The 23089-nt window shown below is 36.9% G+C and overlaps 1 protein-coding gene across 4 annotated transcripts in view; it reads right to left on the minus strand.

Moving 5' to 3' along the window:
* Positions 1–23089, minus strand: part of RANBP17 (RAN binding protein 17) — a 328652-nt gene that overhangs the window by 83114 nt on the left and 222449 nt on the right. For 3 of the 4 annotated variants that reach the window (XM_027034339.2, XM_053226569.1, XM_027034320.2), the window contains 5 exons: positions 21787–21846; positions 14122–14195; positions 12998–13078; positions 2606–2669; positions 2405–2513 (listed from right to left, as the gene is read on the minus strand). In XM_027034339.2, coding sequence (XP_026890140.1) covers positions 2405–2513; positions 2606–2669; positions 12998–13078; positions 14122–14195; positions 21787–21846 — 388 coding nt within the window. The remainder of the gene's footprint in view (positions 1–2404; positions 2514–2605; positions 2670–12997; positions 13079–14121; positions 14196–21786; positions 21847–23089) is intronic. The other variant, XM_027034328.2, reaches the window with a different exon arrangement.

Genomic DNA, 23089 nt, shown 5'->3' on the forward strand with positions numbered 1-23089 from the left:
TCTGGTAATATATACCACAAATCATCCCTTGATGCTTATAATATACCTTCAATTATTTTAAAAAGTGAAAACCACTAACAAAGACTTTCTTTTCAAACAATGTAAAAGTTCCATGACTGTAGCTGCCATTGTTTTTAACTTTGTCTATAGCCAGATTCAGTTTACTTGTATGGAACACCTACCACGTACCAGGCCCTTCCACATAGTCTGTCTCTATTTCCCCTGAGGTCTAAAAAGTGCTTGCAATCTAAAAGGATATTTACTTTTAAAAAACACTTCGAGCTAAGAAAATATCAATTTATACTTTATATTGTTATGAGTTAGATAATGCAAAGGAATCTAATCCTGAGAAACCTAATAAAATCCTCTTTTAGTTATTCAAGTTTAGATATTTTACTTCAGCTTCTCATACCTCACAGTTTACACTGAGAGATACTAAATAAAAGTAGGCTTCAAGATGGCAGCCTGCAACACTGGGTCTTTCTGGGCATCATCATGACTCTCAATTATCAATGCAGTGATAAGTGGGGGGAGGGGCGGTGAATGTTGGCAGTGCCATCCTGCTATTTAAGCTACTGTGGATTTATGGAAGGTTCTTTTGTCTACATTGACTATGTGAGAAAGGATCTTGACCTACTCCATTTCTAGGTCTTGAAAATGTGCGTGACATGAACCTATTTCCGGGAAATCTCCTCTACCTCGTTCTCTTTAGCTTTTGTCTCCCCACCTCTTTCACTGTCGGACAGGGTCATTAAAGGAGCATTTTTAAGTCTTTAGGAAATAGATTAAGTCTAGACAAGGGTTTTAAAGTCTTCTTTAATGCTGGGACAACTGGGAGGAAAGCAAGGGGGCAAGCTCCTTGAGGGCAGGGGCCTGTACACCTGGCTGGTCTCTGTTTTGCCCTGAGAGCTCAGCACAGTGTGCTCTCTAAAGGATCATTGAGAACAATGAGAGTTGGGCTGCTCCTCTTTGCTCCAATGCAGCAGCCAAGAGGTAACCCAGGCCAGTGTGCAGTATGCAAAGCTGTCACTCAGCTCTCCCACTCGCCTAAGGTAGCAGATGATTGGGTTTTGCATGCCTGGTTTACACTCTTCAAATATTTATAGACAGTTCTCTTTGCCTCAAGCCCTAGTTGTCACTTAGCCAAGTTATACATACATGGTTCTTTTAATCTTTCTTTAGAAATCAATCGCATCAAGCTCCTTAATCATTCTAGATGCATTTCTCTCAACTTTTGGCTGTTTGTCTCTCTGGTAATTTATTCTGTTGAAATGCATGGAAATAATGCAGATGTGGAACAGAGAAGGGTTTAGTCACCTTTCTACGACAAGGTGCAATGTCTTTTATGTGCAAAATAAAATTATTTATCCTTTCACCTTTTGTAAGATCGTATTTAAAAAAATTCATATTTAAGTTGATGGATCAATCAATATATTGCAAGAGAAAGAATGAAAAAAATATCATCAGTAATATCTTATCAGTAATATCTTAAGAATGATCTTAAGGACCAGTAATCATCTTAAGGATGATATTGTCATTGACTGAACTCTTTCATGTATCTATAAACTGATTAATTTAACCTGCAGTATTCAAACACGGCTGGGGGACGGTGGGGATGGGAATCCAGAGTAACATGGTCACCACAGAGGCTTAAGTGCCCATCCTAAGGTACTATCTACCTGTGGATACATTTAGCTAACTTCAGCTTTTCAATTAAAAAAAATTTTAAGTAAGTTATATTTTTTCCCATTACAAAAGTGATACCTTAAAGAAAATGTCAAATAATCTGGAATGAGAAAAAGCTACCTACAGTTAGCCCAAAACAATATTTAACATTTTAAAAGAATTTAAGTCTTTTTTGGATGCATTCCCCACCCACCCTAGGCATGCTCATATCATTTACACAGTTTAACACCTGGTTTTTTCACTTAATGTTATAAAATTTCATGTATTGCATTATCTTCAAATCCCAATTTTAAGACTACAGACTATTCCATCAAGTAAGTAGATGTGCAATAATTTTACAATTCCCTACTATTGGATATTTGCATTGTTTCCATTTTTTTTTTCTAGATTAAGTGTCATTACAAAGAAAATCTCTGGTGTAACGCTCTTCCATATTTAAGACTATTACCTAGATTCACAGTAGTACAAGTAATGGATCAAAAGATACCCAGAAAATACACTGTGAAGTAAAGAATTAATGCAGGTCCTATTTGAAGTGAAAAATACCACTTGAAATACAAAGATTTGTCTTTTGATGCTCAAATCATGGAGAGTTGTAGAAAACTGTCAAAGATGATAAATTCTAGTAACTTAAATGTGGTGCTCACTAGTATTCTCCTTTGTTCGCCCAAGTATGTCATCGAGCCCTTATTAATCAGGCTTAAATTCTTGACCTTACCTAGGTCTACCATCAGAAGGCGAGTGAGGGCCGTGTAGAAGGTTGTTCGGCACCTGAAGTCACTGAGACTATAACTGTCACTGATGCCAAGGAAGGGGAAGTGTTCACTCTAATGAAAGCAAAAGAGTATCCAAAGTTATTAATGCTTCACCTAAACTACCCAGAAATTTCTAGTCATTAATTAAAGGAAGTAAAACTTACCGTGTGGTTTTTTAGCATGAATTTCACAGCATCTATCTTCACAAGTTTTTTTAAAAGGATATAGGTAATAGGAGTTAAGGAATCTGGGGAAATACAATTGCTTTATCAATAGATAATCAATCACAAAATAACACTATAATGGCATCAATTTCTATTTACGAAGAATCAGTATTATTTCTAAAGAGCATTCCTACAGAAATGTCTTTCATTCTGTTAAGAATGATAATCCATTATTAACCAGTGCAATTACTTTTCCTATCTTATACATATTCTAGTTATGGAAAGGAAAAATGAATTTTATAATTAAGACAAAAACTTCTTTACTATTAAAGCCTTGATAGTAGAAAATTAAAACTGACCCTTTCTACATTTTGGATATAACTTGAGAACTTCTCTTCACTTAATATTATTTCATAAAAAATAATTATTAAAGACCTATAATAGACTACCCAGAAAGAGAAATTATTCAATTCTAAGAAACAATGAGCCCAGTTAGTAGAAATCTAAGGAAATTCTGCTTTAGATGAAGATGAGAATGCTTAGAAAGACGTAGCTGATGCATGTCACCAAGTATTGAAGGACAAGCCCGACATTTCTAGTAGCTGTAAGACACCTTATATTTATTAATTCACCTAGCTTCACAATTACACTGTCCAATATTATTTATTTCTAACTCATAGATAAGAAAACAGAAGTTCAGAGAAATTAAGTTACTTGCCCAAGTTTACACAGCTATAGATTGACAGTGCTGAGATTTGAACTGAGGTTTGACTACAGAGGCCACGTTCCTTCTACTGTACCACATTTTCACCTGAACAGTTCAGCTCAGCACGAGAAGAAAGTGGAAAAACCATAAACATTATCACAAGGTCTAAATAATTCTGGTTAATGCTGCCATCAAAGAAGGGCTGATGTGGTTCTAAGAACGTCTATTTAGTATACAAACACCCTCTTCTCTTACTTAGTCCCTCAGGTGTGGGTGTAAGAGTAGAGAAGACATTGAACATGAGTCAGGAAGGCTGGGCTTCTGGCTTGACTACCCCATCCAACCAGCTGGTTCTGAGTCTGAGTACTGTACTCGGCCACTCTGAGCCTTAGTTTCCCTCTCCAACAAGCAAGGGTGAAACCTATCACCCAAGCTATCCCACAGGCCTGTCGTGAGGATCATATGATGCAAATGTCTTTGGCAATTATAAATCAGGAAGGAAGACACAAAGATGCAGAGAACGAACGTGTACAGAATGTTTGCTACCTGCAGGGCTGACTCTCACAATCCCATGAGGTAGGTAGCATCACTTCTATTTTTCTGATGAGGAAACAGATTCGAAAAGATTAAATAGAACTTTCCAAAAGACAAACAGTATAATTTAGATTCAAGTCCCTCTGACTCCACAGCAACCATCCCAGCTGCATAGTAAGCATGTATATTTGGCTCACCTCCATGTCAGACGGTAAACTTTCTAAGGGCAGGGGCTGCGCCTATGCGTTTTCCTCAGCGCACTGCTGTCAGGTGGGTGCTCAATGCACTGTTTTCCTGGCAGGCTGAAGGGGAACAAGATCAGGACTGACCCATAAGAGACTAACCAGGAAGAGAAAATTATTGAATTCTATGAAACGATGAGACCAGTTAGTAGAAATCTAAGGAAATTCTGCTTCAGATGAAGAAGAAAGATTTTTCTCCGCATATAAAAATGAAATTTGAGGGGTGCCTGGGTGGCTCAGTTGGTTAAATGTTCGACTCTGCAGTTTTGGCTCAGGTCATGATCTGACAGTTTCATGAGTTCCAACCCCACGTTGGACTTTGTGCTGATGGTGCACAGCCTGCTTGGGACTCTCTCTCTTCTCCCTCTCTCTCTGCCCCTCCCCCACTCATGCTGGCTTTCTCTCTAAATAAACTTAAAAAAAAAAAAGGTGAGATTTGATGATTTTTCCTGTGTGAATCTGTGAGCAGAAGAACTGCCATTCAAACTTTACTCAGTTAAACAGGGGTGGGGATCAATAAACTAGGAAATATCTTAAGTAATTACCAAATACAATTCTCTTGGAATTGCAAAGTTAAAAGTGACAGGGTCTATGGGTAATAAGAATGCTGCCATTAATAGGAATCTTCTTGTCAGTGCTACTAATAAACAGCAAGTCGTGTTTTGACAATGGAATATTTATGGTAGCAATAAACAGAACACTCACAGGAAGTATCTCATCTGCCAAAGACACATTTTCTACAGAATTGCATCTGTGCACTTTGCATCAAGGCCAGCCTCACTGCCTCTTAATTACATCCAAAAGCAAAAAAAAAAAAAAAAAAAAAGATTAAGAATAAATTTTTACTTTTTTTCAATTAAGAAAAAAATGAGAATTCATCTGAATATTTATATTCCTCTATAGGAATTCAACTCAAAGCTAGTTATACCCCTTAAGAGAGTCTGTAATGTTTTTTTTTTCTTTTAAAGGGCAAATGGATACATCATCTTTACGATCTTTTTACTTTCATCTTGTTCTTCTCTACGAGACTAGGGTTCTTATAAGTTGTACCTCTTTAGCCGGGTGGGAGCATTTTAGTGCCATGGCAGTACTAGGTTAGATTTCTGAGGCTTGCTCGACACAGCTCGTGACCGTGAACATAGTAATGGTGGCTGACAGTAACAGGACCAATAGGAGGAGTCTACAGTAGTGGGTCAGAGAATTTCGTGAAGGTCACACATGGAACACATGTGACTCTAAACCAAAAGCTTTCATCAGGTTACATCATATCCATTTGATTTTAAAGAGGCCAGTGATTTGAGAGAGATCACTAGCTTCTTGAGATACAAAGGAAACTGGAAGTAGGTCCCAGAAAAAAACAGGGGAACTGTTCTTTTAGGAGGGACCAATTTATTAAAGAACCTTCATCACATCCAGGACTGAGCAGACTCCACAGCCTGGCTGATATCAACTCACTAAACACATTCCTAGAAAATTTCTGTTTGTTTCCATATAGACTTATGAAAACACTGAGGAAGGGGAACAAGGTATTACTGACAGCTAGGATGACAAAAAGAAAGGAAGGAAAAAGTCAAAAGAAATGGTATATCCTACGGATGGTTGGAAATTTTGAAAATCTGTACCTCTGAAGAAGAGGAAAACCAAGCTGAGAATGAACTGGTTTTTTCAGTTCCTGGAGTACTACACACTATAGCAGCTGATGGGCACGGCAACACCAAGTAGGACTTCAATTCATGGTAGCCAGACTTCACTGAGTATCTACATTTCATCACACCTAAAATGCCACTGGTTAGAAAAAACATCATCATTTTATGTGCTGAGAAAGAAAGGGTGTTTTAAAATGTCACCAATTGTGGTGTTTATATATCTTATTACAGAAGTGTTAATGTGTGAAGCAATTTCTGTTTTAAAATCAAAGAAGCAGTTGGTGTATTAGGTGTAAGACATTCGCTGAGCACTAGAGGGTAGATGATACACTGATCTAGGCAATTATTTAAAAGCCATACAAGTTTACAAATAGGTTTTGCAGACAGAGTTAAAAACACATTATCCTAATGATAGAAGAAAATTCACAGATAAGAAAAAGACATGTTGGAAATTGCTATCGGTAGATGACAGGTACAAAGTATAATGACTGAAATATCAATTTCGTTATTTCAAAAGTGAGATTATGTTCATAAACTACTAAACTAAAAAAAATCCAAATATGTATAACCAAAATGAAGCATCTTAAGGAATACTATTAATTACTTATAAGGAACAGGAGTTAAGGCTTTGTCAATTAACTAAAGGGTAACATTAGGTTCACATGCCCACTACGTGAAATTGTGAACTATAGAAGAGGAGAAAGAAAAAAAAAAAGACTCCTAATCTCTAATACCTTCCAGCCTGATAGCTGAGACGACTAGCCAATACAAAGCTATGTGATACGCATCTTCGGACATACAGATAAGAACTGGGTGTTCAGGAACATCAAGAAAAATAAAGATGATAGGAATGGAAATGAAAGGAATTAATATTCAGTGAGCACCTACTGTGTGACAGGATCAGTAGTATTAGGTGTCATATTTTCTTAGATAACATAGATATATTGTTACAGTGCTTGCTTCTGGCAGCACATGTACTAAAACCGGTAGGAAGATCAGCATGGCTCCTTGAGCAAAGATACATTGTTACATATTTATTACTTTATTTAATCCTTACAAAATCCCAAGAGATAGATAATATTCCCTTTCTACAGATGAAGTAACTGAGCCTCAGAGAAATTAAATGACTCATGTTCTTTCAGTTAATACAATGACAAAGGGTCATAACTGTTTCAATACAGCTTCAACAAGTCTTCAGCAAGACTTGAAAATTTAAGAGACCTAATTGAGTTGCAATGGGTCAAATGAAAAGAACAGCATATGTGGTGACTCAGTAAAGATAATTAAGGGTGTCAAGGGGAAGGTAAAATAAATTTCCTTCGCCCGAGCATAAAGTACAAATAGTGGTTGAGAGGTGGATCAGAAAATTAGTTACGAGAACTCAGTAAGTCAAGTACTGTTAAAGGACTCATGTTCTAATCAATAATTTTACTTTGACCCGAGAAGCAAGGGGAAGTGATTCTGGGCTTTTGGGAAGAGAAATGATCAGATCACAATAATACTCGAGGAAGGTAATCTTGTGAAGCAGGAATCTAAAGAATTGTGTGAAGGTCTGAATAAGTGGGTTACAGAAAAGGAGTAGAGAGGATTCTCACACTTGATTCTAGTATAAAAACAAATGGAGTAGATAAATTATGGGATGACTTTTCCATGGATAATAGAGACAGAAAACAAAGAAATAAATCAACATTTCTTTTGATGAGAAATGTTAATAGAAGTACGCCTGAGGGATATATGCTGAAACTAGTTTTATTTAACATTCTCAAAACCATCTGGAGATGGTGGTATTCACTGAAATACAGCAATACATTTTAATACTGTTTCACAAAGCAGAATTACTACTGTTTGTTACTAAATATTTCCTGTAACAGACATACCCAATTGTACTTCCATCCTTCACCCTTATTTCGTTCTACACCTTTGTTTCATCTCTCACCCTCTACTCTTTCCTGACCCCCCACCTCATTCAGGATTCGTACCCCGGTGGAGGGAAGATCAGTGACAGGGTAAGGATGTATGGTTTGCACATTAGTTGTCTATTTAATGGCTTGTATATAAGCTATATCTAAATGACCTTGAATAAAAAGCACTCCCTCAAAGCCACCGTATCAAAATGTCACATGCCCATATTATTTTTGATGAATAAATTTTCAGAAAATTAGTATGTAATTTATTTGAGTTAAATTTTAAAAGGAAAAAGAAACTATGTTAATAAAACAATGGACTTTGAGCTCTTAGGAAAAATATGTGAAAGGCAGTCTGGAATCAGGATCAATTCTATTAGAATTTAAAATCTGGGAGGGCAGGATCTGTGTCTCATTTGTCCTTTTGCCCTGTACTTAGCAAATGCTTAATTAATATTTGCTAAACTGAGAGAGGCCAGTAAGGGGCTCCTGGGTGGCTTGGCGGCGGGGGGGGGGGGGGGGGGGGGGGGCGGGGGGGAAGGGACCAACTCTTGATTTCAGCTCAGGTCATGTTCTCATGGTTCGTGAGTTCAAGCCCTGCCTCAGGCTCTGCAGCATTAGCGTAGAGCCTGCTTGGGATTCCCCCTCTCTCTGCCCCTCCCCTACTTGGGCTCTTTCTTTCTCTCTCTCCCCTCCCGCCCCCCCAAAAAGAGGCCAGTAATATAAAATAAGTCATTAGGATGAGTATAGAATTAAGTTTAAAAATCATTATTTTATTCTTACTCAGCGTTAAATCTAAATTAAGGATGCAGTTCTGGGTATTACACTAAAACTACCACCACCACCACCACCACCATGAAAAACAAGCAAGAAAAGACAAAGGAAGCTAGAAGAGGTGAGGGGCTGAAAAAGAAAATCATCACAGGGATCAAGTAGCCTGAACAGGAAAGAGATTCTTTGGCTTGTAAACACGAAAACAATGGAGATAAGCTACCGATAGATAAACTAAGCTACCGATAGATAAACACATGTAGGATGCATGTAGATAGGAATTATGTTCACCAAATCCTGGTGTACAGGAACTAAGGAGATAGTCTCAAAGTGTTAGGCGGTTAGTCTGAAGCCAAATGGAGGGAATGATTTCTTTACCAAATAACCCGGGCTAGCTTCGCGGATGTCCATGCTATGCATTTACACAGTGTTCTATGCTTAGAAGGGCCAGTGTTTGCTTCAATGCTGTGTTGGTGAGGTCTTGAAAAAAAAGTTTTTTTAAGATTTTATTTTTAAAAAATCTCTACACCTAACATGTGGCTCGAATTTACAACCCTAAGATCAAGAGTCACGTGCTCCCGCACTGAGGCAGCCAGGTGCCCTGAAATTCTTAACAGCTTAGGAACAAGGCACCCCACATTTTCATTTTGTGTGGGGCCTTGTGAATTATGAAGATGGTTTTGCCATAGTATAGAGAAGTTATTCATCCTAAGAATTGTAGTTAACAGCATCAACAGGGTAAAATGAATTTGGATAAATTCATGAATTAATGTAGGACCCTGTTATGGTGCCTGTTTTTCAAAAGCTAAAGATATTTTGGGTTTTCTTTGAAGATGATGTAGTAAGGGCAACTGCCAATAGAGGGCCTAATAGAAAATGAAATTTCCTTTCTCATTATTATCTACCTGAAACCCAAAGTGAGACATGTCACTGCTATAAATTTGAGTGAACAATGAATTGAAGTAGAAATATTGATCAATTATTCTTCAAGGGAAGAAAAACTTGAAATACTGATTAATAAACAGAATTTTAGATGAAATTTAACACTTTCCTCCATCTTTCTCAGCATTTAAAATAAGTTTATTTCATGGCTTTGTATGACCCTTCTCTCCCCAGTCTTCCCAGCCACTTTCTTGTCCTAATCACTTGAAAAATCTTATCCCTTCCCCGGTTGGAAACTAGAATTTATGACTGGAAGGTATTTTATTTTACTTTTTTATTTTTTTTTCATGTTTATTTATTTTTGAGGGAGAGAGACAGAGCGCGAGCACAGGAGGGGCAGGGAGAGGGAGACACAGAATTCAAAGCAGGCTCCAGGCTCTGAGCTGTCATCACAGAGCCCTACACGGGGCTCGAACTCATGAACCACAAGATCATGAACTGTGAGATCATGACCTGAACTAAAGCCGGATGCTTAACCTACTGAGCCACCCAGGTGCCCCATGACTGGAAAGTATTTTAAAGAGGAAAAAGGATCCATAAGTATGAGACCTGGATGTGGAAGACTGCCCTAGGACAGAGCCATTTCAACTCTGTGCATGTTAAATAAAGCTATTTAGAATCTGGAATTTCTTGAAATTTAGTCTTGGAAAGTTAAAGAATATATTAAAAAGTTACTCAGATATATTTGCTGAGTGTAATATATATGCCTCATGTAACGAATCTGATAGGAAAACATAAACTTTCCCTCAAAAGGGCCACTGATTTTAAAATTACAGTAGTCTTACTAATTTGGAAAGCTTCAAATTTGGCAAACAGAAACTTTGGGGTAAAATGCAACAGACTCTCCAGTTAAAATCTGGGGACTTAATGAAATTGTCTCCTCATATACATTATTATTTAAGGAACTAGCCTATCTCTAAAAATGTCAAGTCTGACTTTCCCTAGTGAAGACAGAGTCCTGTAGAGAAATACCTGACTTTCTTATTTGGGACATCCAGTTCAAGTTTCCAATTATCTTAAAGCACAAGTTCTCATAGCATGGTCCCTAAGCCACCAGCATCACTGGAAACTTGCTGAAAATGCAAATTCTCAGGCCTGTCTAACACCTCCTAAAACATACACTCTAGGGGTGGGGTCCGGCAATTTGTATTCTAACAAGAACTCTAGCGATTCTGATCATCCCTAAAGTTTGAGACTACTGCCTTGAGGCAAGTAAACATGAGCCTGTTTACACTTCCTAAAAATGAGGATCTTTTGTGATTTCAATTTCCAAGCAAGCAGTCAGATACAAGAATACTAAAGTTCATAGACTGGCCTTATGAACCATAAACAAACACTGAGTAGCATTCACTCTGAAGATGATAAAAACAGAAAAAAACAAAACAAAAAATATCTAAAGACATGCATTAGAAAGTAATCAGGAACATTTAAAAACTTCATAGTAAGATGCTTTTCAGTTATTCCGTACTAGTATTTTAAACACAGATATTTTGAATATTAATATATAAATAGGTTTCCATTAATAGAGGCCAGTTGGTGATGATTTTTATCTTGCATAAGTGTTTCTAGTGCTGAAGAGTGTCAGCTGATTTTTAACACAAATATAATGTACTGCTTTAAAATCAGGACTTACAAACATATTATAATAAAGAAACCGATTGGAAACAACAAAACATGCATTAGGTAACCAGCAACTGCACTGAAATAGATATAGCACTCACATATTCCATTATGTAAATGAATTCAAAGATATTTCATGACTGATCAGCTAGAAGGGACATAATGATTTATAATTCAAATAACTGAGCACTGAAATCAAATTGAACTAATATATATTTCTAAATATGGAAACCTGAAATAATTGTTAAAAAATATAAATCAATGTACCCAAGTTGAAATCATTTGCATCCCTTGGTTTAAATGTTATAGCTTTTAAGTTTTATCTAATAAGTTTTCTGAAAATATGATTTTTTATTAACTTCGAGAAGTGTTCAAAAGCAATAAACATCTTATGAAACAAATGGTTATAATTTTAGAATTAAAGAATATATAAGAGATATAAGGTGATAGGAAAAGCATCTTACTTAAATATTGGATAGAAATAAATTAGGCATTATGCACATTATACCAAAAAGAATACAAATCAAATTAATTTTATATTAGATTTCAATTCCAACCTAAAAAACAGGGTAAATCTAAACAATAGATACGTGCTGTAAAATAACACAGGCTTCTTTTCAGATAACGTGCTCCCAAGTAATTCATTGTGAAAAGGCCAGAGTTTGCAAGACTAGGAAGTACTTATAAACCACTTCATATGTTAGAAATAAAGAGTATTTCAGCATTATTATTAAAAAAAAAATACAGGTTGAGTTTTTTTTTTTTTAATAAGAAAAAATACATATCTTAAAAAGCCAAAATGACCACTGGAATTGGGTTGTACATCACTTTCCAGTAAAAAGGAAAAACAGCCTGGACAGGTGTAATTTATCATTTTTCTGATTTAATATCAAAGAAATATATTAAAATAATAAAAAGAATCCTGAAATCCTCAAAATTTGTAGTGATAAATAGCCCTCCCTGTCTTTATTGCATTATACCTACTAACAGAAATATTGCATGGTGGATTTTGCCAGACAAGGACGATTATTTTCCAATAAAAAGTTGCATATTAAATTCCAGCACAAAAGTGGGTGTCTAATACTTTGGAAATCTTTTATGGTTTCCCAAGGAACACAATTTTAAACTTAACTAATACAAACATATTCCTGCAGTGAGCCTACATTAAAGATTTCTACCCAATGCCACTGATTTTCAGAATGCTGTCCTCATATTTAAATTTCAGCTAATCTTGGTGGTTAACTAAACCAACACTTACTTTTCACAAGTCCTGTATGTTTGATAGCTAACATACAAAAGACAATCTACATGCTTCTCTCTCATTGGTAGAAACAGGACAATAGTATCAACTATAATCTAATGAGAAAGGATGATTCTAGTTAGATTTAAGAAATCTGCTGAAGATAGAAACCCAAACATTTAATGCATAATGGGAAATCTTATTTTGGAGTAAATAAGATGTTGATTTGTTGGCGGCAATAATCCAAGAAGTGGTAAAAACACTTATATAATTTTCTTCCTATTCCTCCTTTGTGCCTCTTAACTAATCAAAATAATATTCTTTTCAATTGAAGAATACTGAAGCTATAGTATTTACTCTCAGGAATTCAATTTTTATAAGGTAATATTTTTAGAACATTTCGACCTTCTTAAAATTAGTTACATGCTTTCTTTTAAAATAAGAACTCCCTGAAAATTATGAAAAATCACAGACTAAGACACATGCGGTTGTATACTTTCTTATGTATCCACTTATTAACTTGGATGGGTATAAACATAACTTTAACTAGTTAGGAATCTATATATCCATATAAATTCAATTGTGACTGAATAAATACTTGATAGTAGGTAGCTAATATAAATCTTTCAAAAACACACATTTAAATATAAGGCTAAATGAAAGGATTTTTATTAAAAAAAACCAAAAAACAAACCTGCAACATTATAAGCAAGGAAAACACCTGGCCAATAGAATGTACCTGTTGGGGTGTTTCTATACATTACTAGATATACAGTAAAAAGGATATCCAACAGAAAGATCATTTAGGAACTGAAGAGTCCTTGAAATCACAGGCTCACATCTTCCCCAGTATTTAAGATTTGTAACGCTAAATATGAAAACAAAGTTTTTAGTTGTAAGTAAGGTATTTGGTTGTACAGGGAGAACATGAAAATACACATATATGTATGTTGTTACATGACCTAAACCTGAAATATCTCACAAAGTTGAAAAACAGGTTTAAATACCACTAGAACATTTTCTATTCTACTTTTTTTAATGGCATAATCAAAATTATATCCTATCAATATACAATGAACACTGCTCCCCAAATGGTACATAATTCCATACAGTTAGTTTTGCACATTGAAAAAACTGTCTAAGTGTTTCACAGAAGAAGTATCAAGTTTGTATGTAAAACAAGCATATTAGGGAATGACAGCAGGAGTTACAAAGGAAGTCAAATAGAGGCTCACAGTTACTGCCAAGAAATGAACCATCAAACTTGTGGCTCCAAAGCTCACTTCTTATGATCATGATTGTTTGTGTAGCTTTGTTCTCTGCAAGCAACACAGTGCTGTCTATCTGTTACACAGATGTAGTGGGTTGCCAACTGGAGGCATACAAGTTGAGACTAAATGTACAAAATTCTGTCTATGACTAGAAACTCGTTAATTCTGCTAACAAATTATAAGGATGATTTAAGGGAATTTTCCATGAGTAGGTTTTTGAGAGCCATTAAGTTCCTGCTGGAATCAATGAATGCCCTGTCTTAAGGCAATCAAACCCCTCCCAATGATTCCAGTTTACAATAATCTCTTCAGATGCTCTTTGAAATTGGGTATTTTCTTTCTAATTAAAAGCAAAAATGCTGCCCAATTGTCTTGAAGAGTCAAAGTCTATAAACATCTTAAAACCACGTTTTGATGGGGCATACTATGGATTCCTTGACAAATAAGAATGTCTTTAGGGTGGTGAATTTTAAATATGTGAAATTAAGTTTCAATTAAGAACAATGCTACCATTCTAAGAATTAACACATAATTTTTAAGTCTTTTATTAAAGATTAATACTTATTAAGAGATTTAAACACAGCAAAAGTATCCATTACATTCAAAGCAACCACAACAAAAGAAAAATCCAAGAACTCACATTTTCGTCATGAATGTTTCTAGAACATGGTTGTCATCTGTTATTCCTAAAACTTCTGACATACGGGCATATACCTGGATGAAAACATTTCATTGTTAAAAGCTTTATCATTAACATAGATTTTCAAAAGACTATTCAAACTGAACAAATGGAAGATTTAAAGCATTGCTGCATCCACAGTGAAGTAGGGTGTCGGTAGGGAGAGCAAATGAAGGATTTAGAGAAAAAATTATACTTTAAAAATTTACTCTCTTTTTCTTCCAGGAAGTACCTCTCTCATTTTGAAATACATACCCACCCACACACACCCACACTCACAGACTCATTTTATTCCCAGCACACCACATAATTTTCTTTCTCAAACTGGTAAACCAACCCTTTCTCAAAGATGGGCGTTATGTACACAAAGGGCTGAAAAGTGGAGTGTCTCAATAAACAAAACATTTAAAAAATTTCCATCTATGCCAGGTATCAGCAAACCATCAAACAATTCAGGATTATGTCAGGCAGTTATAAAAATAAGGATTTCAAAAATAAGAGGAAGTTAAAGAATTTATAAACATTCTCCTCAAAAATCTTTCAATTAAGCTCCCCCCCGATATAGAGATAGGTCTTACTTTCCATGCTGAAACGGAAATCCCAGGCTCAGAGATTCTCTGTTGAATACATCAGGGCCTGGGGAATCCATTAAGCTCCCATTTAGGGAGTGTTGGTGGCAGAGTTTGGGGTGCAACATTTCAGTCCCAACCTAAGCCACATTGAGCTTATAAACATATCCCACTTCAAGTGGGAAAATGCCACCAGCAGCCAATGGAATATTCCCTAATAGCCTGGCAAAGCTGAGAGGTGGGTTGACACCTCCATACTCCCTGATGCTCTGGTGTGATTCCAGGTTATCCCTGCCAGACACCAGCTGTATGGGATTTCTCTTCTGTGATTTGATCCCCTGTGATTGTGTTCTCTCACTTTCTCCCGCTCCGCCTATTTCTTATGGTATGGCATGGCAACTTAGCTTTCACTCCCTATGCCTTTTGCTTTTCACATGTGAACACCAGCTTCATACACTACCACAGGTCATGAAGGTGAATTACAGGGTTATACAAGGGAGGAAGGCTGTTCACTGCAGAGATCTCGTATCTGGATTTTAAACACCATTCAAAGCAGAAGCTTGTGTTCTGGGCTTTCATCCTAAGTCCTATAACCAGAAGCTGCTCAGGCCAGTGGGAGAGAGAGGAAAAGGTGGGGGGCAAGTGGAGAGGGCAAGGGAAGGAAAGAAGGGTAGAGGGGAAAAGGTGGGGGAGAGAAAAAGGAAAACTGAGATTCACATTCCTGTTGCCCCTTCTGCTAATTTCTGAGCCCTACAGAAAAGCATTTCAATTACTGTATCTATGATTTTGCTCATGAGAGGAGGCCTTCATCTCTTATAGGATTGAAGCTATCACTGTGTTTGTAAGATGTTTAGGGGGAAGAGGGAGCTAGGGAGAAAAACTCACAGGGAAGTTAGTCACCACCAGTCCTCAAAGATCAGAAATGTTTACGCACAGAGAAGGCTCAAAGGAAGAATGGTATGTAGAAAGGGAAGTTTCCCTTATCTCAGCATGATCCTAACCCTCTCTTATGGATGGAAGTAAATTGGGTCCCTTAGAAAACCTGTATTGACATGATTAATGGCACACAAGGCCCTTCACAACTTGGCCCCAACATACCTCATCTTCTACTATTTCCCTCCATCTGAAGCCACAATGAAATACTGATGGATCACCGAGGCTTCTCACGCAATTTCAGATTTCTAGGAGTTCGTGTACTGCTCATTCTGCCTGAATTAGCTTTCTTTTTCCTCTCCCCTTGATTCCCATTCAAAAGTCATCTCCTCTGCATTCTTCTCTGCTGTCCCAGGGAGATCACTCTCCTTTATGCTCCCACAGTGTCTGGTCCATTCCTCTCTCGTGGTGTTTTTCACACCTGTAATTGTTCGGGTGTCCATTTTCCCCACTACATTATATTGTATTTTTGTAAAATCAAGGTTTTACATTTTCAAGACTTTATAAGTGCTATGTTTTTTATGGCATAGCTGAAAATTAATCTAATTTTGATTTTATCCATGCAACATTGAATAATAAAAACATAATAACTAAAATGTGATTTTAAACCTTTAAGACTGTTTAAAAATCTTTTTTTTTTTTTTTTTCCAATTGGTCTTTCTTACAGGGAAGTTTTCTGTGGTGTCCCTGGCATTCAAGGAAGGGGGAAGCTGGGCAGGCAGGTCTGTTGTGTTCTGCTGTCAAAACAGCTTCTCCGAGTATCAGATTTGACCCAATAAGATACTAGAAAAAACAGTCAACATTGACACATGGCAGTGCTTTAATCCACAATTATCCTTGTAACTTGCACCATTCCTTTTATCATCCATTAGCTTTGATTCCCATTATCCCATCTAGAACTGTGTCAACGCTTCTGTCCCTAGGGATTTCTCTCCACTCCTAGGATCTGACAGTCAAGCTTGAGTACTAAACAGGATCATTACCTCTTAAATCCACTTATCTGATCTACTGAATAGTAAATTGAAAAGCTCATTAAGAGCAACAATCTGATTTGTTTTCACGTGTGACAGGGTCATTTAAAATCAATGTATGATTACTGCATTTCTTTTAAAAGACTGTCTCACATTTTCCAAGGCACCTTACCATTCAGAGAGCATGCAGATAATATGAAAATGTCTTTAAACATTTGAATTCAATTATACCACAGACATATACAATTTGGGAGTGGGAAACAGTCTGTCCAGTGAGGAAACATCTTTGAGAATGTTTATGACAAAGCACAAATCAATGAAGGCTTTCTACAGAAAACATTCTAACACAATATTTAGGGATTTTCAACATTTTCTAAAACTTCTATCACTTCGCCAAAAAAATTTTCATTCACAGCAAGAAGAACCTACATCACAATACTCATTTTAAGGAAGGATACTGAAGCTGGCATAGGAGTGCAGGAAGGGAAAAAGTCCTCCCTTGAAGTTCACAGATTCCCAATTTTTTAAAATTTCAGGATCAATTAAGGTAATTAGATCATAATGAAAAATAAGCAGAAATCTAAGAAACAAGAGATGAAGCCCATGTGTATTGTCCATCCTTCTCTGAGGGTTACAATGAAGTTGAAAATGGTTATGCTTTTGGTTATGCTGGTTTCACATACCCAGACATGCACACATTATAACCTTGTTTTTGCCTGGCCACCTGTGCCTTCCTTCTGCTCCTTTTTTAATATGCCTGTATTTCTCTATTAGACGATAAGCTCCCTGAGGACAGAAATGATGTTCTTTTATCTCCCATGCTTAATGTTTGACAAAGGTTTGTTAAATGAATAAAAAGAGCATAATGATAAAGTGCACATATTGGCGGACTCCATTTCATTCACAATTTTTTTTTTTAACAAAATCAAAACAACCCATAAGAGGCATGGCTTTTGCACAGAACTTTTTCTCTTTAAAAATAATATACCCCAAATTCCACTCACCAGAAGTAACCCTGGTTAAATATCGTTATTTAAAAAGGCGTGGTGTTAATGCTTAAATAATGTTTCTGGAAGAAGCTCTCCCTGCAGTGAGAAGAGCTCTCCTCCTGTGATACTGTGAGCAACCACCATTGCCAGCCTGTTAGTGGCCCTTCTCACATGACACAATAGAATATGATCTTGGTGTAGTATTAATTTTCCATGTGCATATGTGTTTCCTCCACTATTTCAAGCACGTGCTGCCTGAGGGCAGGGAAGATACTTCTTTCTTCTACCATCTCCAGAAGTAATTAGGATACTGCCTTGGCAAACTTAGCAATGTAGAAAAAATATGGGCTTTGGTCCCAAACATATCTGGATTTGAATTCTGGATTTGCCACTAACTAGGTGTAACTTAAAGTCTCTGGATCTTGATTTTCTATCTGTAAAACGGGAATAATAATAATAATAATAATACCTACTTTATGGCTTTTGGGAAGATTAAAGATGATCCCTAATACAGAGCTTGGTATTTAGTAGTTACTCATCAAATGCTGCTTCTCCTTCTACCCCTTCTTATGGACCTTTTCTCATAGTAGGTGCTAAAAACTGTCAGCTACTATCTGTTCAAGAAAAGGCTCGTTACAGAAAAAACAACAGGAAAGTAAGAAGGTGTTTATCTTGAAGATTTTCACACTGCACAGATAAAGTTAAAGCAAACAAAACGTTAAATTTATATCAATGTTGAAATCTTTATATTCAATTAACACACTCTCATCATGGTCAGAAATGGCATTCACTAAAGGCATAAAGCTTCAAAATTTCATGCTACAAAACGGATTTTTTTCCCTACTTCCACATAGTTAGTGTTATCTTACAAGCCAGAACAATTACCTATTTTAACCACTCATCCATCTCTCTAGCTCTTGAAATACAGGAGGTTGTTAGAAATGTAAGGAATTATCACTATTATGGATTTGAGAAGACATGCTCCTAAAAAACTGTTTTGATATGTTTGTTTTCTCATCTCTGTTTATTTTACTATGAAGGTTCTTTTCAACTTCAGAAAAGAGCATTTAGGTATGTACACAACGCTTCAACAATCCATACATTCTCTAACTCCTCAACTAACCAAATGACAAATATTGCCTGTGCACATGCAGGTAGCTTAAGTGATCTTATATCTGGCTTTTTAAAAGGGAAGCCAGACAAGATAAGAAAACCAGACAAGGAATAAGCATACAAATAACAGTAAGATTTTGAGTTGTAAATTTAATTTAATAAAGAATAAAAGCATGGGCTGTGATAATTTTTTAAATTGCTTTCTTTTTCCAATCCTAATTCTTAGTCTTGGGTATGTGCAGTGTTGTCTCTTAACATTCTGGTTATAACTTTGAAGAAACTAATTATGTCAATCCTTAAATTTGAAGTAGATTACAGAACTGGGAAACCCAGAATATTAGTTCCTAAAGGTTGTATGGATATATAATGACAGTCACAGAAATTCAATAACAGCCCTCTATGAAATGTACTCAAAAGCACCACATGAAACAAATTAAAAAGAACAATGAATCTCTCATTCTGTGCAAATAAGAAAATAAGAGAAAACACTGGTTCTATAGGTTTTCATAACAGTTGTTATAATGAATTAAGATTTTGGATAATGAATCTTCAGAAAATTACAGTAAGTTAATACCCCTAGGCCTTCCATAAATGTTTAAGATGTTATAACTTCTCAAAGAGCTTTTGTAAGCAGGCTCAATGCAGAAAATTAGCAGTGCTGTGGAAATCAACAATAAAGTATTCTGCCATCAGATAATATACTTTCCTGAACCAATTTATTCCCCCCAAATTCATTTACTAATACAAAATTGATACCATGAAAATTTTAAAAACCCTGATAATTGTTGTAAATTCTAAAGTATTGTTTCAATGTGCTGAAATGATTCATCAAGATTTTTAACCAGTTGTAATTTAGTAAAACAAAATCTGTCACCAGAAAGGATCCAATATAGTGAAAACATTAACACCCCTTAGGAAAAGAGTTCTGGAACTTAATGTGAACTCACTTATTGTGCATGAGAAACCAATTTTCGTATTTTTGTCTTAGTCTTCAAGTGTCCCTGACATCAATGCAGTACTTTCTACAAAACAGACCCGTTGGAGTGCAAGGTGGGAGAGGGAGGAGAAGGCGAGGTATGAGAGGGAATAGAGGATTTAATGACTTGGATCTAAACCGTTTGGAACTAAAGATACTGAGGTCTTTCATGAATGCTTAAGGCAGAAAAAAAAAAAAAACAACCATGATCATCACAATTAACATGACACATGAAGAGATTTAATGGTACAAATATCATTGCTTCATGTTAAACATACAAACTTAGTGCTACTGAATAGATCCATGCTAATCTCAGTGGACTAATTTTTCCCTCATATCATTTAAAATTGCACCACAAAATAAGGACCAAAATTAGGTGAAAAAAATCTTTTGCCAGAATTTAATTTTAAAATCATAACTTATGTTGGAAACCAAGTGGTAAAAGGTTAGAATTCTGCTTGCCTCATTCAGTGGAATACAGAATGGCAACTGATAAAAGCTGGCTATGGAAGTACAAAATAAATATGAAATGTTAAGTGTTTATTTCAATTAGAAGAATATCTGAACCCACCATCTGTGGTGGCCATCTTGCTAAGGGGACATGTACCTAACAAATCTCTTAAGAGGCATTCCCAATCTGCTTGAATAAGCTATTGTATAAGAAAACTTGGAGCGACCACTTTGGCCTCACATTTCCTTCGCTCCACATCCTGTGGCACAAAGCATGAACTCAGCAGGCTGGGGTGCTGGGCTGCCTGCTGCCTTGTGATAATCCCCTCTCCCAGTAGGGGCCTCCACTGATGCATGGCTAAGAACATGCTTCCTCTTTTGCTTGCACCCCAGTGGGGTATCCATTCCTAACTTGGGCCCAAATCCAGACTGCGAAGGAAGGGCTCCAGATGCTGCCAGAGATATTTTTGGATTGGTTTCTAAACAATCATTTATTTGAAAGAGGAGTACAGGTACAGTGTGAAGACCAGCAATACTGGTTAATTTTGGAGAGATTCTCTCCTTCCCCCTCCCCGACCAGATCTAAGGTCTAACTACCACCTGTTCAACAGAAGCTGGCTGTTTGCCTCACTTTCCTTCAGGGAGCCACTGACTAAGGATCTCCACCAGCATGAACCTAATGTCTCCCGACAGGCCTTCACTAGCCAAGAGGGACCCGGGTCGAGTGCACCAGTTATTGGTCACAGGATACACAGCCCATAGAAAGACTCCTGCGGTGCAACCAGCTGAAAGCCAACTAGAGAAGATGGGGAGTGTACATTTGTCCTGACACAGCTTTGCTCCTGCTGGCTGCCAACTCACTCCATGTCTGCAGCCAAGCTTCTGTTAGACTAGTCTTCTGTGGCTAAAACCATGGTAAAGCACGGGGTAAATATATTATCTTCCCAAGCTCATACAATAAGAAGCTAACCATGGCTAGGGCACAAGGCTACTAGAAGGCAGCTTGATTGATTCTGGTGGAAGGTTTTGAGACCATGTATTTCAGGCATTTTGTTTATAATTCTGTGCAATAGCAAATTTGTACCATGATTAGACCTTGGAGCAAAGAAGTTGATGCTGGATGTAGTTCTGTGCAAGGGTGATGGTGGAAGTGGGGAACTGGGAAATAAAAGATTTTTTTTTTTTACCATAATCCCCTATATCTCTCAAAGATGTCCACCAGAAACATATTTTGGCGTAAGGGATACATGTACTATAGATACCGTTCAGTAACAGATGCTATTCAAGGGAGCCCTAAGAAAACTTTCTCCTTTCAGGTATGAATGATTGGTTAGAATTGGCCACTTCAGAAATGTTGTAATCAAGAAACCTAGGCTGCTTCCACACTGTGCAATCACACTAAACTGAGTCTTTGCAGTTGATCCTGCTTACTGGCTGACTACTGAACATTTGGTTATAGACCATGCATACTATAGGGTTACATAGTGCATAAACAGGGAGCCAAGAAGGCACCTCTACACTTATCACTGTGAGCATGTACCTGTTTTAGGAATAAGAGCCTGAGGCTGTGGTGAGACAAGCATAAAGACTGGTGATCCACCACAACAACCAGCAACTCAACTCACCTTCACTAATTTCCAAGCCTTCTCTGGAACTCGGAACACATCACTCCTCAGGCGTACAACCTAAAAAGCACAGAGTTTAGGGACCTGGCACCTGACGTTAGGGATTAGGGAAGAGCAGGAGGCCCTCCCGACTTCAGATAGAGAGTGAAAATGTGGTTCAGGATCTTTGTGGCTGTCACTTAAAATATTCCTGGGACTTTGATTTTATCCTGGAAGCCTTGAGCAAAGACAATGGTGAAGTGCTGTTCAGAGTCTGGATGTGGTTATATGGATTACACCATGGGTTTGCTTCCATGGAATAATTCAAAAAACCAATTATTAAAGGATAGCCCTAGAAAAGAACAAATTATAAATAATACCTGACAGAACTATTTTCAAGAATCTCTTAGTAGTGTTGTTTCTCATGAGGCACTCTCATTATGCAAGTGTGGCAACTGGGGCTAATGATTTAAGTAGGCCAAGTCACCTTTTCATGGGTAAAAGTATATTTTTAAAAAATGGAACTCATTTCTATGGCCATTCAAAGGGTAAGTAAATCATACAGGCTTCTACCACTTAATCTAGTTCTTGCACACACTCTCCCCCAAATCCTCTAAAAACACAACTTATTATAGTTATAGTAGGTATTAAGTAAGACTTTACCAGGTCCTCATCTCCACTTCTAACATCTTTATTTTCATTCACACGTGTTACCTATTCATATTTCATTTCTGCCTCCACACTGCCTCTCTGAAACCTGTCCCACTTTCTGCATCCAAAACAACTTCTGTACCTTCCTCCTAAGAGATACTCAACTCTCTGGGAAGAGTGACCTGACATAAAGAGTAGAGGAATAATGGCCCATGGAATGAAAAAGGGGGTGTCATATGTATATTTTTATTGCTCCGTCAAATCAGCTATTTTCACTTTTCATTATATTCTCAAATTTTACTCAAAAATGTTCCTACAATCTTTTTTGCCTTTCAATTTCTGTCCCTCATATTAGCCTCGTTAGTGAAAACTTGAACCTACCCCAAATGCAAGCAATCAGAGTTCACCTTCTGGTGGCCTGTTAATGCCTTCAAACTCTAATTTCTGGTTTCTCTGGGCAGGCAATGCCCGGGGCAATAGGATAAGTCCTGCTCCCATTTTAGTTTTCCTATTGAACACTTCTCCATGTTGACCATCAGCTAAAACATATGCAACACCTCAACCGGTGGACCAAGACAATTGGCAGTTGCCCAGGAAGTATATCTTTTTCTCAGTAAAACGACAGAAAATGGGCAAGTTAACTGTGTACGTATTTTCAGTGATGTCACCTTGG

The sequence above is a fragment of the Acinonyx jubatus genome, chromosome A1 (assembly GCF_027475565.1).
Source record: "Acinonyx jubatus isolate Ajub_Pintada_27869175 chromosome A1, VMU_Ajub_asm_v1.0, whole genome shotgun sequence".
Taxonomy (NCBI): domain Eukaryota; kingdom Metazoa; phylum Chordata; class Mammalia; order Carnivora; family Felidae; genus Acinonyx; species Acinonyx jubatus.